Below are 15,591 nucleotides of genomic sequence, written 5' to 3'. Positions count from 1 at the left end.
AGATTACTTGATTTCAGCCTTTGCTGACTAGCATGTAAATGCCACAAGGGCAGAGACTCTCTGTGCTTCCTTTAATAAGTATTTAATACATATGTTAAAAAAAATGAATGACTGTAACACCACCTGTGTCCATACTGATGCAATAAAAACCCAGCGTATTATGCTTTGATTGTATCAGTTGCTGTTGCAGTGGCTTATTGTTTGACCAGGGGCAGTTTGAGTGTTTTAAGGTCTGGGGGAATCCCACAAGATGTCTCCACAAGGTATTACCAGAACGCCCCTGCTTTCACTGTCTCCTGAGAAAGAGTTTGCTTGTTCTGACTTTCTCACAGGGGCGTTCACCTCTGTAACTTTTCTTATACTCATGCCTGTTCTGATACTTTCCTTCCTTTCACCAGCTTTTGTTTGATACTCATATTTATGTTTTGGACACCCGTGTTTTGGACACTTTGACAATTCCGAAACCCAATTTTATTTTTATTAAAAATTCCCATCGGGCTTTAAAATCTGTGCTTGATCTCAGGACACCCTACTCACACGGGTGAGAATGATGTTTTTAACGAGAAATTTGCATCATGTCCTCCCTTGCTTTGGAAATGGAGAAGGAAGCCTTGGTACTTCATGCCTTTGTTTATTCCCTTCGATTCCCATGTTTGCCTCTTTGGAAAAGGTAGAACATGACCCTTGAATATCCATGTGATAGAAGGAAATCAGAGAAAAAGAAATTGTTGCAAACCTGACAGAGGGAGCATCTGGAAGGGAAATTAACTACAGCTTCTAGGTGGATATTACTATGTCCTGTGTGTCACCTGGGTGTTTTCCCTTGACTTTTGCTCGTACTTACCATTTCTGCCACTGTTAACTTCCTACTGGCCCCATGACACCAAAGGTAGTAAGGGAAATGGATGTGAGTGAATTTTGAAAGGAAACAAATAGATGCATGTAGTATTTAAAGATAATTTTAGACTTGGAACCATGACAAACTTCTGGAAAGAAGACTGTCATTTGCATTTCAAAAACCAAAGGCATAAGATGAAGTGATTTTATAGGAAATGAACAACCCAAGGAGCAACTCAACTAACTTGAATACATGCATTTCCAGGAAAAGACTTGGGATTTCCAGATTCCGGGTGATAGTTCTCAACCACTGGTGGAGCAGTGGGAGTAGGAGGACTTTTAAATCCAGGTTTTCTGACTCCAAGGGTGGGATGGGCTGCCTTGTACCCCTTCTCAGAGGCTCTTCATTGGGTCTGCCTAAGGACTGGTTTCCACCATAAAAGAAAATGAAACGAACCAGTTCTCTTTCCCTGAGCGTGATATCAATATTGTGAGCCGTGGTCTATACATTTATTTTTTGATTATTTTAGTTACTATAAAAACCTTTACTCCTAAAAGTGTTCTGCATCCTTTGGTGCCATGCTTACTAGGAATTATGAAAAGATTCACTTTATAAGGATGTCCCTCACCTTTATTGTTATTACTGCATAAGACTCGATGGAGTTATATTTTACAGTATCTTACTAACTTGATCCCTCAACAATTCTCTTGCTGCATAACGATTAAGAATAATCACAATAATTAAATAAAAATGACAGACTGTAAATCAACACTAAATAACATATCCACCTCTGTCCAAGTATATATGATTATTCAATTTGTATTCTATCTGCTCAGAATGGTAGGTTACATGATTGATTCTTGATTTTTTTGAATATGTTCTGATTTGAAATCTCAGAATAACCATCCTTTCTTTGCCATAACATTCAGAATATAATAAGCTCCTAAGTTTTTCATCCTCCCGAATGCTGGGGTTCTCTAGAATGTGGTGGAATTTAAATTTGTCAATATGCTCCAGATAAAAATAATTACTGTTTCAAAATACAATATTTAAACAAATTAACATTGTCTATAAACATGTAAGTCATTTTCTCCAAAGTTGTCCACTCTATTTCTGATTTTGACTGGCAAATGGTTTTATTAATTTTTGGATAAGATCTAATCACACTTCTCTCTGAGTTTATATCTCCAAAGATACACGGATTAAATAAGGTATTTAGTCCACAGCAGTTTGGATCAAGCTGTACATTATGTGAGAAGCTAAGGTTCTATCGCTGAGGTTCTAGAACTTTTTTTCTTCCCCAGTAAACAATAGCAATTCTCCTAATGACTCTGTGACACATATTTGTTAGATTTGCACTAACTATATGAAATGTGTCAAAAAGTCACCGGGTCTCAATGTGTTGTTTACAAAACAAGAACATGAACACGGTATGTTGTTCTACTACTTAACGGGATGTTGTGCAGATTGCTTCTTCACTCCCGTAGTCACTCTCTGCCCTTTTTGCCATGTAGAGTCTCACGAGGGCCCCTTGCTCTTTGGTTTGTGATCAGATTTGGCCAATAGTAGGCATGGGGACATCAGAAAGCAGGACGAGAGAAGTTAGGGTGTTTATCCTTGTGCTCCTGCCACACCTCTTGACTGCTGGTCCTGTTCCCTAGACTTTTCCTTCATGTCCACCGTGGGAAGGGCTGCCCTCTGTTGCTGCTACCTGAGCACCTCAACAGACACCTTTTATTCCCTCGATCTTGCCCACTCCTTTGCAAATAGTCCCTTAATGAACCTCTCTTCGGTTAAACTCTTGAGTACAATCTATTTCCCAGCTGGACCCTGATACAAATACAAGAGCAACAGAGAGACTTTTATTTTATGGCCTTCTAAACACTTAAAATTAGCCATAATTGATCCCTGAAATGATAGTTACCTACCCAATATTTTAAAATTAGTCTCCTGGGATGCCTGGGTGGCTCCGTTGGATAAGTGTCCCACTGCAGCTCAGGTCGTGATCTCACGGTGCATGTGCTCGAGCCCCGCATCGGGCTCTGTGCTGACAGCTCAGAGCCTGGAGCCTGCTTCAGATTCTGTGTGTGTGTCTCTCTCTGCCCCTCCCCTGCTCTCTCTCTCTCTCTCTCTCAAAAATAAATAAATCATTAAAAAAATTAAAATTAATTTCTCCAATTTTACTTAATTAGTTCTGTCTCAAAGTTACTCTGAAAATATTAAGAACAAATGTATCTGAAGAATTACAATAGGGGCACCTGGGTGGTTCAGTCGGATAAGTGTCCGACTTCAGCTCAGATGATCTCACGTTGTTGAGTTCGAGCCCTGTGTCCAGCTCTGGGCTGACAGCTTGGAGCTCAGAAGCTGGAGCCTGCTTCAGATTCTGTGTGTCTCTCTCTCTCTCTCTCTGTTCCTCCCCGGCTGTCTCTCTTTCTCTCTCATAAATAAAGAAACATTAAAAAAAAAAAAAAAAAGAGTAACCATACTCTTCATTGTGGTTTTTGATCCTTTGGCATAAAAGTTTTGGATGGTGATTTTATCACCTGGGTTATTTGAGGTTTTTTTTTTTGTTTTTTGTTTTTGGTTTATTTTTCCTTGTTACTTTTCTATGTCAAACAACAAAGCAGGGGCTTGCAGGAAAAACAAACAACTAAAATCCTAGGAGTCTTCAAAAGATAACCCAGTACATAGTAACAGGACATAACTAATCTTTCCAAAAGACAAAAATCCAGCAGTTACCAAATACATTCCAAAAAACCCTACTGGAGTATTTAACTTTCCTGGAACAAAGATACATCTTTTGTAGATAACATTTTTGAACACATATTACAGGAAAACGAAAAATGAACACTAAAAATTCATTCCATTTCTCTCATGTGTAGAGAGTGTTTCAATTAGGAAAACTCAGGATTATCAGTTGATTAAAATTTTTTTTAAGTTCCTATATTTACTCCTTTTATCACTTTATTTCTCTCTTCTACTATTTTATATTATATTACTTTATCTCTGCATTACTTTTATTATTCCCATCTTTCTAATTTCTTTGGTTTATTTAGCTCTTTCTAAGGTTTCCCCAAAATGAGTACTACATTCTTTGATCTGATCTTTGTTAAAATTTTTTTTTTTATATTTATTTATTTCTGAGACAGAGAGAGACAGAGTGTGAGTTGGGGAGGGGCAGAGAGAGAGGGAGACACAGAATCAGAAGCAGGCTCCAGGCTCCGAGCTGTCAGCACAGAGCCCGACGCGGGGCTCGAACTCACAAACCGCTAGATCATGGCCTGAGCCGCAGTGGGTTGCTCAACCGACTGAGCCACCCAGGCGCCCCTAAAGTTAAGATTTACTGAGTACAGTTTCTCCCCCTTACCCCCTGTATTTTCATTATAAAATATCACTCTTCTATTTGTTTCTGTGTGTTTATTTTTTAAGTTTATTTTCGAGAAGGATAGAGAAGGGGAGGGACAGAGAGGGAGAGAGAGAATCCCAGGCAGGCTCTGCTCCATCAGCATGGTACCTGATGCAGGGCTCGAACCCATGAGCTGTGAGATTATGTCCTGAGCCAAAAAGCGAGAGTTGGACACTTAATCGACTGAGCCACCCAGGCGCCCTATTTTACTTGCTTTTTAAATAGTATGTAACTTTCTTTTTATTTCTATTTTTATTTGTAGATCCAAATGCATTTTCTTAATTTTACCATGGATATATTTTATCATTTTATTTACTTTTAATTTTACTAGATTATTACCAAAGAAGGTGGCCTTTCTATACTTTTTTTTTTTTAAGATGACTTTTTTTTTTGAGAGAGAGAGAGAGAGAGAGAGAGGAAGCATGACTGGGGTGGGGTGGGGGAGCAAAGAGAGGGGACAGATTGAGAATCCCAAGCAGGCTCCATGCTTTCAGTGCAGAGCCCAATGTGGGGCTCGATCTCATGAACCATGAGATCATGACCTGAGATGAAATCAAGAATCAGATGCTTAACTGACTGATCTACCCGGGCGCCCCTCTGTACTTTTTAATTTTTAGGATTGTCTTTACTGCCCTATAGCTGATCAAGTCTTCTAAGTTTTCCTGGACATATATAACAAATGTATACTATCATTCAATGGATCTAACTTTTTAGATATAGTTATTACATTGGTTTGTCGATTATGTATTCCAATTTTACGTGTCTTTCTCTTCCTGAGTTCTGTCTGATTCTGCGCATTGAAACGTTCACAACGGTATTTTTCATCAATTTCTCTGTTCATTCTTAATAATTTTTATTTTAATATTCAGGTATTATTCTGTTTGGTACATCACGTTCACTAGATGTTAGTATGAGTTTATCACATCTTTATAAGCAAAAACATTTTCACTCGATAATTCCTCTTTGACCTGGCCTAATGTTCCTGCATTAAATTCCACTTCATCTCACAAATTCTTCCCAATCCTAGTTTATATTGATTATAATTGCTGTTACTACTCTGTTCCTTGAACTTCAACATTTGTTTCATTAATATAAATATGTCCCTTATCAACATCACATAACTATCTTATCCTTATTACAAACTTTTTATTCTTTTCAAAGAATTCAGTGTGCTCACCTGTAGGGCTAGACCAATACACTTGATTCGTCCCTCCTGTTTCAACTTGTTTGCCTCTTATTTTACTTCTCTTCCTTCTTTTTTTCTGTACCTTCTGTGTCTTGAAGGTTATTCCCTCTCCTAAGCTCATAAGAGAATGTTTCTCTATTATCATATGAAAAACATGATATCAAATATCAACTCTCTCCCAAGACACGCTATTTTATCTCTATTTTCCTTACTCTAACAAAGTGAGTACATGTGCCTCAAATATTAATTAAATATAAGTCAGACTACAACTACCCCTATAAGAGAAATACATTTATTGACTGAGAGATAAGTAATGAGGCTACATTCTAAAATATAAAATACAGATAACAAGGATACTATAAATCATGCATCTTATTTTAGAAGTTTTATTGAGGGGATTCAAATGGGTTTAAATAAATCTGGATATTCATGATGATGTTATCCTAAGAGTAGTGGTATTATAAAAATTGTAGAGAAAGTGAACTAATGTGTAAATTTAATGGTTTCAAGATAAGTATGCTATCTTATTCTTATATCTTCCTTTTAAATAGCAAAACTTGATGGGTATTCAAGGAGATTTTATTTTTTTTAATTAAGAAATGAAATGCTCCACTGATTTCTGATATAGAAATTACCAGTGTGATATATGTTTTAATGATTTCATTTTTAGCTTTTTGTGGGATTTTATTAAACTAAGTCAAGAGAATTTTATGATTTATTAAAGTGAAGCTCATTTCAATTCACAGCACTTTTATTCCTAAGCCTCAACCACTATGGTTGAAAATATATATAATTAGGAGGAGATGAAGAAATTTTAAAATATTCTGTCGAGGTTAATATGCAAATTCAAGGTGGCTACATATAGAAATACAAGGGGCTACTGCAGAGTACTATAGCATAATACTAAGTAGTTAGTACTGAATATATTTCATTGATTCTTTCTATTTTGTTGCATAGCTGTTGTACTGTTTATGATCTCTACCAACAATGATCTGTGTATGTAAAGCATTCACAGTAAATTTCAAAGCAGACACTGTACTGGTTAAACAAATATATGGTGAGTTCATTCAATGTGATAGTCTAGCTAGGTGCCAAAAAGGATATCAGAAAATTGGTGAGAATCCCCACTCTGTCAGTAATTTGTGAGAAATCTAGATTCAATTGCTGACTTAAGAGAGACTATAATCTAACGTGAGTTGGGATGGGTAATGTGGGAAGGAATTAGACGAGAGTGGAGTGAAATGGATAAAACATGTACAAACACAGGTTGAAGTCCTCTTAGATATAGCTTTTTATGTTAATTATATTATAATAAAGTATACTCTTATATTTTAAAATTGTCTTCAAGCATCATTGTCATCTGACTTACTTTCACTTGTGGAATAATCCTGTGGGTCAAGTATTCCTGATTCCTGCAAGGATCTAATACAGGAGTCCACCAGCTCAAGACCTGTTGTAAGTTCATCTTCGATGTCTTTTTGACCATCTGAAACACAACATTTTAAAGTGATGAACAAACACATGATGCTCTTATTATTAAAGCTTCAGGTTACTATTTAATAATGGAAAGTATCCTAACCGAAGACATTATCTCATGAGGTTCTCATTAGATTTCACATTGTAATCCTGGGTCAACCAGTATCAAAAGCCAAGGCCAGCCAATTCCAGGTATCCATGAAAAACCCAAAGGTTTCTAGGGAATTGAGAGAACTTAACTCTCAGGGAATCACAAGCTATCACAGGAACATTTAATTTTAGTGTCATGGTGTTCTCATACTCATTTTTATCAGTCTTTTTTCTAAAGTTCACAAGAATATTAATCAGTAGACATACACATAGAAATGGATGTAAGTTTCATCAAGAAGCTGTACTTTACCTTGTGATTGCCAGTGAAACTGCTCTTCTGCTGAACTGTAAAAAAGAGAATACACAGATATAATGCACTGGTTAGAAACCAAGGACCCTAGACTAGAAGACACAAAGATGCATTGGAGTAGCAATGGTGGCTCCACAGTGTGTCCTTTGGATTTTTACTGAGAAAAAAGATCCCATTTTGATACAATCTTAACTGTAATCCATTTGATGTAGATCTCTTTTGATTCACAGGCACTAGCGTGTTATAAATGGACACTGTTCAGTAATTTTCAGAGAACAGCTCCTTTTTTTTTTTTTTTTTTTTTTTTTACAAAGCCCAACCTATTATACTCCTCTCTTGCAACAGCTTTTACATAGATGCTGTCCTACCCAATTTTAGTTATTTTAAAATACGAGTCTGACTAGTTTCATATAGACTTTGTGAGATTGTCTAGGAAAGAAATAACCTCCTTTTGCATTATAAAGAAGGCTCGATAAATTTATTCCTTCTTCTAGACATATCACATGAGCAGTTCAAATTAAGTCATTATTAGTTCAAATTAAGTCATTTACAAATTGTAACACTTTACCACCAATTGAATATACAGTCCCGATTTCTCGCTTTACAAATACATCTTATAAGACGACCCAGGGAGAAAGGGTTGTTCATATACATGATGTGCCAAAGACAATGTGCAGAGTTCATCTATGAAGGCGACATAGGTTAATTTTGAATGCTTTATTAAATATATAAATAAATTTAAAATGTCTACATGTGCATAACTCCTTCATTACACATGCAAATACTTTCTACATGCCCCCTTTTATATGTCAATGATTGGTAAGAAATCTAGATGCCAATTACAGACAGGTATCATTTTGAGAATGATTTTCTACACTTATTTCACTAAATCTTTTACTCTGATCCAGCAGCTTCTGTGAATAGCTCATCAGTTGCACAACAGCAAGTGGATTTTAGACCTTTAATCTGTACCTTAGAGGGGGCTTCTGGATATATTTACAGAGGGAAAAGGAAAGGGAATTCTGGTATGAATCAGTGTTCAGAAAAGCTGCGATCGGTATATATGAACACAAGAATAGTATCTTAAGGGACATGTGACTGTTTCCTGGGCATCTTGCTCCCTGACCAATCCATTTTATCAAACTGGAAAACAGTTGCACAATGGTGAAAAACACACACACAACTGATACATGAAATGATAACTTTACAAATTCAATCCAATGCAACTTTTTTTTTATTTCAAAAAGGTATGTGCCATATAGTGGTAATATGTTTTCTATAAAGTTCCACACTTAAAACAGAAAAGTAATCCTAAGGTCGATATTTTAAAAGTTGCATGCACTGGTTCAGTTAGTAGCATTTTATTTTATTGTCTTAATAAATTTAAGTGTACGTATTTATTTATTTTTTTTTATTTTTTTTTTTTTTTAGAAGACAGAGAGAGAGAAGGGGAGGGGCAGAGAGAGAGAGAGAGACAGACAGACAGAATCTTAAGCAGGCTCTGCACTGACAGCATGGAGCCTGATGTGGGCTTGAACTCATGAACTGTGAGATCATGACCTGAGCCAAAACCAAGAGTGAGAGGCTTAACCAACTGAGATATCCAGGTGCCCCAGTAAGTGCGATTTAAATAGGAATAAAAAAAAAAATGCTTTCATAGTTGTAGTAAGTTGAATGGTGCCCCTCACCCCCAGGAGATATGTCCACATTAAATCTCTAGAAACTGTATATGACTACTAAGGGAAAAAGCGCTTTTGAAAAAATATTTTTTAATGCTTATTTATTTTTAAGAGAGAGAGAGACACACACACACACACACACAGAATGTGAGTGGAGGAGGGGCAGAGAGAAAGAGAGAGGGAGACACAGAATCTGAAGCAGGCTCCAGGCTCTGACTTGTCAGCACAGAGCCCGACGCTGGGCTCAAACTCACGAGTCGTGAGATCATGACCTGAGCCGAAGTTGGACCCTTAACCAACTGAGCCACCCAGGCACCCGGGAAAAAGTGTTTTAGTAGATGTTTAAATTAAGGGAAAGGTCTTCAGATGAGATCATCCCAAATCCCATGATAACTGTCCTTACAAGAGACACACAGAAGACAAGGTTATATGAAAAAGGATGAAGAGACTGGAATTAGGCATCTACAAGCCAAGGAATGCCTGGAGCCATCAGAGCCTAGAAGAAATAAGGAAGGATCCTTCTCCCGAGCCTTTATAGAGACCACAGCCCTGCTGACACCTTGATTTTGAACTTACAGCCTCCAAAGAGTTTGAGAGAATACATTTCTTTTGTTTTAAGCCACTCAGCTGTGGTCACTTGTTATGGCGGCCCCAAGAAACTGATAACGATATTTTTCTGGTACGATAAAGATGGTCTCATGTTAACCCTCTAGGATTTACTACTATCTCTATGCTGCTATGTTTCTTTTGTCAGTATCACCCTTTACTAAGTGCTTACTGTATACCTTGGCTCCTCTGATTCCTGTCAGCCACAATGGTCGTTTTGGGAGATGGCGAAAACGGGCTTATTTGGCGTTAGATAACTTGACCACACGGATCATAAGGAACTCAACAAGGATTTAAATTAATCCGCCAAACTCCAAAGCTCATATTTCTAACTCACAATAAAACGTTGTGGAGGGAAACACATACTCAAGTGGCTTCCCACCGGAAACAGTACGAATAAGTCAACAGAAGTCATTGCATTCAACACTCCTCTCCTCGCACGCTCAGCGAAGAGCGCACTTTATGCGCCCTTGCACGTAGATGGCGCCACGTGAGAGGAAGGGACAAGTGCCACTTCCTGCCCCAAGCACAGAAGGGCAGGCACGAGATTTTCATGCTCTCTCTCTCTCTTTCTCTCTCCTAATCCCCCACTGAGATGGGTCCCTGAGTAGGAGGGAGGAAGATTTCTGCCAACCCAGAGAAGACACAGCACGAAGTGAGAAATAAACCACTGTTGTGTGAAAACGCTGGAGCCGGAGGGGGGTTTGTTTCTGTTGAATAAATGTCACACTGAGTAATAGAGAAATGTGGCAGTGTTTGAGTTTGTAAGGTGTTTCTTGCTTCTCTATCTTACATTTCCGCCGTGGAGCGCTGGGAGAAAATGTCTTGGGTCACTCTACCACAAATAAGGTGGTGTGACAGCTTTTACTCATCCTGTGAGATGTATCTGCTCATGTACAATAACGGGTGATTTTATGTGTCAGACCACACATCAGAGTTTCCTATAATATTTACTTTTTGTTCATCTCTTTCAAAAGTGTTTCAATTTGATGATGCAACAGAAACAAGATGAGACATTTTTTTCCCCTTACATTTGAAAGAATGCCGTTCGCAGTGAATATGAAACTATTCCTCTCAAAGCAGAGGAAGCTTCCTTTTCGCCAGATAAAGAGCATCAATCATTTAAAATCCTGATTCCTTTAGCACAGTTAAAATGCATTAAAAGTATGATCACAGAAAATAGAAGTCCCAAGAGAGACCTGGTTTGGATTTTATTTCCATTAAGTGCTCACTTGACTCTCTGTTAGGGGATTCTATGCAATTGTATATCTTATATACTTGATTTCTTCTCCTAAAAGCTGCTTTTAGGTGGATGCTTTTTTAAAAAAGCAAACAAACTATCTATTCATCCGATAAACACAGATTATGCCTGCGTCTCACACATTCTTACTTCAAGTGTTTGGCTATTACTCATGGTGAACTTTCTCCCAATTATATCATTCAATTTAGTATAATATAAAAGTTATTTCTGAAACACTTGTAACTTCCATGCATGTTCAATTTTAGAAACTAAAGTTTGCTTTCACTACCAAAATGCTCTTTTTTCAAATAGAAGTAATCTGTAAAGAAATAAATTTAATAAAGATATAGACATAATTTAGATTAGCCAGTATGTATTTAAACATAAAACTATGTGGGGCGCCTGGGTGGCGCAGTCGGTTAAGCATCCGACTTCAGCCAGGTCACGATCTCGCAGTCTGTGAGTTCGAGCCCCGCGTCGGGCTCTGGGCTGATGGCTCAGAGCCTGGAGCCTGTTTCCGATTCTGTGTCTCCCTCTCTCTCTGCCCCTCCCCCGTTCATGCTCTGTCTCTCTCAGTCCCAATAATAAATAAACGTTGAAAAAAAAAATTTAAACATAAAACTATGTACCAGTTCCAGAACCCAATTATTGTGAGAAAAATACATATTTGTAACAAAGATGACCTAACATTTAACCTTTAAATGTATACAGAAATACGTCCATAAATCAGTAGTGCTAGGAAAGAGTTTAAAAACAATATATTAAAAGCACAACTCCTAATAGCTAACACATACCTCTAGCTTTCTACCAGGCAATATGCTAGTTGATTTACAGTGAATTTCCAAGACAACAGTTTTGAGACAGGTACTATTTTCCCATTTTACAGATAATGAAACTAGGTAAAAAGATGTTCAGGAACTTGCTGGTGGTCCCACATCCAGCAAGCAGTGGAGGGAGAATTATGACCCTGGGTCTCTTGCTTCTAGAGGCCACATTCTGAACTACCATTCTATTCGCACATTTAGCGACATCAAAATTACACCCCTATGTGATAAAAGCATAAACATAAACATAAAACCGTAAACTAAGTTGAAAAAACACGCCATGTCCTGGGAGAAGATACTGGCAGCGCAGATAACTTACAAATATTAAAATGACTCCTACAAATCATTTTAAGATAAAGATTAAAAAGGTCAAACAAAAGCAAGGTCAATATGTATACATATAGCTGATGCACAGTAGAAAAAAATCTAGAATGTATGGTTACTGAACATATTAAAAGATACTCAGGCCTATTAGCAATTGAAATAATAAAAACCAAACACAGGCAATTCTTTACACTCCACAGGCTGTCAAACAATTAGACAGTCTGACAATATTATGTGTTGGAGAGAAGATGGGGAACAAGAATTCTCATACGTTGCACGTGAGAATAAACCAGTCACCTCGGTGAGCAATGAGGCAATACTTGGTCATGTCCTATATGCAGATGCCTAATCACTCAGTAAGTCTGCTTTTAGGTAGAACTTCCAGGGAAATCTGAGCACCTATGCCTGGAACACCTCTACAAGACTGTTCACGCCTAGAGGTCAGCAGTACCAAAACAATGGAAATAACCTAAGGGATCAGTAATAGGGAATGGACAAATGTAAGTAATATGATTGCATACACAGAGAACGTATATATGGAATCAACACTACTCAGCAGTTAAAATAAATTAGCCAAATACACAATGAAGCAACCTAGGTAGTTCTCAAATGTAAAATATAGAGTGGGAAATGCAAATTTCACATGTGTATTACATGATCCCAATTATGTGAATTTTAAAAACATTGATTATATGATATTGTGTATAAATACATATACATATATGTATACACACATGTATATACACAAAGGCTATTCTTTGGTTTAAGCTAGTTTTTCAACTATATGTCTGTCTATCTATTGAGTGAAATCATATAAACATAGATTAAAAAGATACACCGAATTTCTTTTTAAAATAAAAAAAATATATGTATATTTTTTTAATTTTAGACACAGAATGTGTGTAAGCAGGGAAGTGTCAAAGGGAGGGAGACAGAATTCCAAGCAGACCCCATGCTCAGCATGGAGCATGACACGGGGCTTGATCTCATGACTGTGAGATCATGACCTGAGCTGAAATCAAAAATCAGTTCCTTAACCGACTGAGCCACCCAGGTGGCCTCGTACACTGAATTTCATGACGGTGGTAGCCTCTGAGGAACAGAGAGAAATGTCTGAGGTGGGTTAAAAGGGAATTTCTCTTTTATTCTTAATGTTTTATTTCATGAAAAATGAGGGAAAATCTTAACATTAACTTAGGAATGCCTTTGTTACTTGGACTAGGAAGACATCACGATTCTTACATCTAGAAATGTCTCCTTAAATGATTAGATAAATCTTGGTGACCCAGTTCTACATAATATTCTCATTGTTGATAAGTCACTCGTAGTTGAAATTCAAATAATGCAAAAAAATATGAAATATGTAAGTCCAAATAATAGAGGAAAAGAATGGTTTTAGAGATGTAATTACTATTTGTCTCTATTTTCTATGTGATAAAAATGACAGGATCACTTCAGCTATGTCTTGATATAAGCTTAAACATTTCAAGTAAGTAACCAATAACTTTCAAGTTCTGCGGGCATGATGTTGGGGAAAAACTAGTTGAAACCAAAGAATAACCTTTGAGCTCCTAAAGAAGTGATTTTCACCCTCATCATTTCCAGCATGAGAGGATCCTTACCCACCTCCAGGCCACTTCTAATATATATAATATGAAAGTTCAGAGAGTTTGCTTAATGTCAGGAAAAGACACAAAGCAAGCCATTACTATAGCTACTCTGTCATGAAGCTGCACAAATACATTTCCTTATTTTCTTTTTCAGCTTTCTGATGCCCAGAGCATCAATCCCTACACTGTATCGTGTGATGCGTTATTGCTCACAATATGACTCAAAATGAAATAAACGCAAGGAACTATGAGGGTTTTTTTTTCCTTTCTTTCTTTTTGTTAGTTTGCTTTCAAGTTAAGCAATGTACCTAAAACATAAGCCAGAGAAACTGTTGTGAAATAAAGGTTTGCAGAACTGATGTTGGATCTTCGCCTACGGGAACAAAGGCCCTTATATTTACGATGTCAGTATGACCTAAAATTGTACTCTACCATAAAATACTTCTTAGTATATGGTTTTGCATGCAGCCACCTCACAAGAATGTGTATTGGTTGCAAGATAAAATGACCTGGGTCAAAAGTCCCAAATATGTGCAAATGTGACATATTCACTAAAAATGGTGAGAAGCGGCAGCCCGTGGAGCTGAGAGGTAGGCAGCTGTTTAGTGCACTGTACCCAGACCATATTTGTTTGGATATGCAAGGAACCCTGCTCCCCCCAGAACTTCGTGTGGAGCTGTTTTTCTGTCCTTCTACTGCCTTGTGGTCTCTACGTGCATCTGCGATATATTCCCAAATGAGTGTCCTGATCTCTCCGCCGTGCAACTGGCATGTTTCTTTCTTCCTTCGATCATACATCCTCTTCCCGCTCTACCTCTTCTCATTAGAAATATAATTTTATAGCTATTATAAAAATGTTCGCAGGGCTACACCACCTAGCTGGAGGACCGCAAAGCTCCCGAACCAGGGGGCCGTGTGTAGTGGCCAAGGGTGTGGACTCACAAGACAGACTCCCTGAGACGGGAGCCCAGCTTCGCTGCTTTCAGTCTAGGACACTTTGGGCAAGTGACTTAAACTCTCTGGGCAGAAGTGCAGACATTTTGTGGGTGAAATAAATTAGTTTATATCAAGTGATGTATTTTCAGTAGATCGGCGCCTGGCACTACCTGAGCAAGGACGGAATCGCTTCTTATTCTATTACACATGGCTAAAATGGTTTACATGGCCTGTAGGTTATGACCTACTCTATTTCATCCTTTGGAGCCCGCTGTAGTCTGTTGTGGGAGGGTTAAAATGGGGACAGACGTGGGGACGTGAGAACAATGGACATTAAGAAAATACCCAGGCACGGTGGTGTCGTGCCTAGCCTGTTGGTGACAGCCAGTCCTGGAGAAAATGGAAACAAAGTCAGCACAAACCCGTGGTGAGCGCTCATGGTGGCTTTGGGCATACAGAACAGAGAGACGCAGCGCGGCTCACCAGGACGTTGCAGTCCGCTAGAGGTGTGGGAAGCAAGTGTGCAAAGCTCGGAGAGTCACTGCACGAGAAGGTGTGTTCAAGGCACTACTGCACACAGGACCGTAGGGCCTTTACCAAACCACTTAATCTCTCTAAACATCAGTTTCCCCATTTATAAAATGGAGATTTACTAGAATTTCCCAGAGGGATCTTTAGAAAACCAATGTATGTAAAACCCACAAAACAGTGGGGGAACACAGAAGGCATTATTTTTTTTTTTTTTAAAGTAAGCTCTCATTGTCACATGCAGAACAGAAGGCTGAGAGAGCACAGCCAACTAATAGAAGTGAAAGTTCCATAGGTCCACCATATGCAATTCAAGCTGTCCACGCTGGGGGCCAATAAATACCATCTCACCAATATGTTATATATAGCCTTTGTAGAATTTACATTGTCCATCTTTTCTTTTTTTCTACACTAAAGCTGTGGAGAAAAAGAGGCAGTCTGTGATGTCCAAAGAAAGAGGACTCACTTTTAAGCTGTAAGTTCTCCAATCGGTCCAGCACAAAATGCCTCTGCTGGCAACCACTACTGTTCTTCCCGT

At 38.1% G+C, this 15,591-nt stretch overlaps 1 protein-coding gene across 1 annotated transcript in view; it reads right to left on the bottom strand.

The window, feature by feature from the left end:
- The window catches only part of CTNND2 (catenin delta 2), a 946,486-nt gene that overhangs the window by 426,914 nt on the left and 503,981 nt on the right, over positions 1–15,591 (bottom strand). The window contains 2 exon segments of the mRNA XM_030332482.1: positions 6,800–6,916; positions 7,307–7,341. Of these exon segments, the coding sequence (XP_030188342.1) occupies positions 6,800–6,916; positions 7,307–7,341 (152 nt within the window).

The sequence above is a fragment of the Lynx canadensis genome, chromosome A1 (genome assembly GCF_007474595.2).
Source record: "Lynx canadensis isolate LIC74 chromosome A1, mLynCan4.pri.v2, whole genome shotgun sequence".
In the NCBI taxonomy this organism is placed as follows: Eukaryota; Metazoa; Chordata; class Mammalia; order Carnivora; family Felidae; genus Lynx; species Lynx canadensis.
This window is presented reverse-complemented; position numbering and strand designations above follow the sequence as displayed.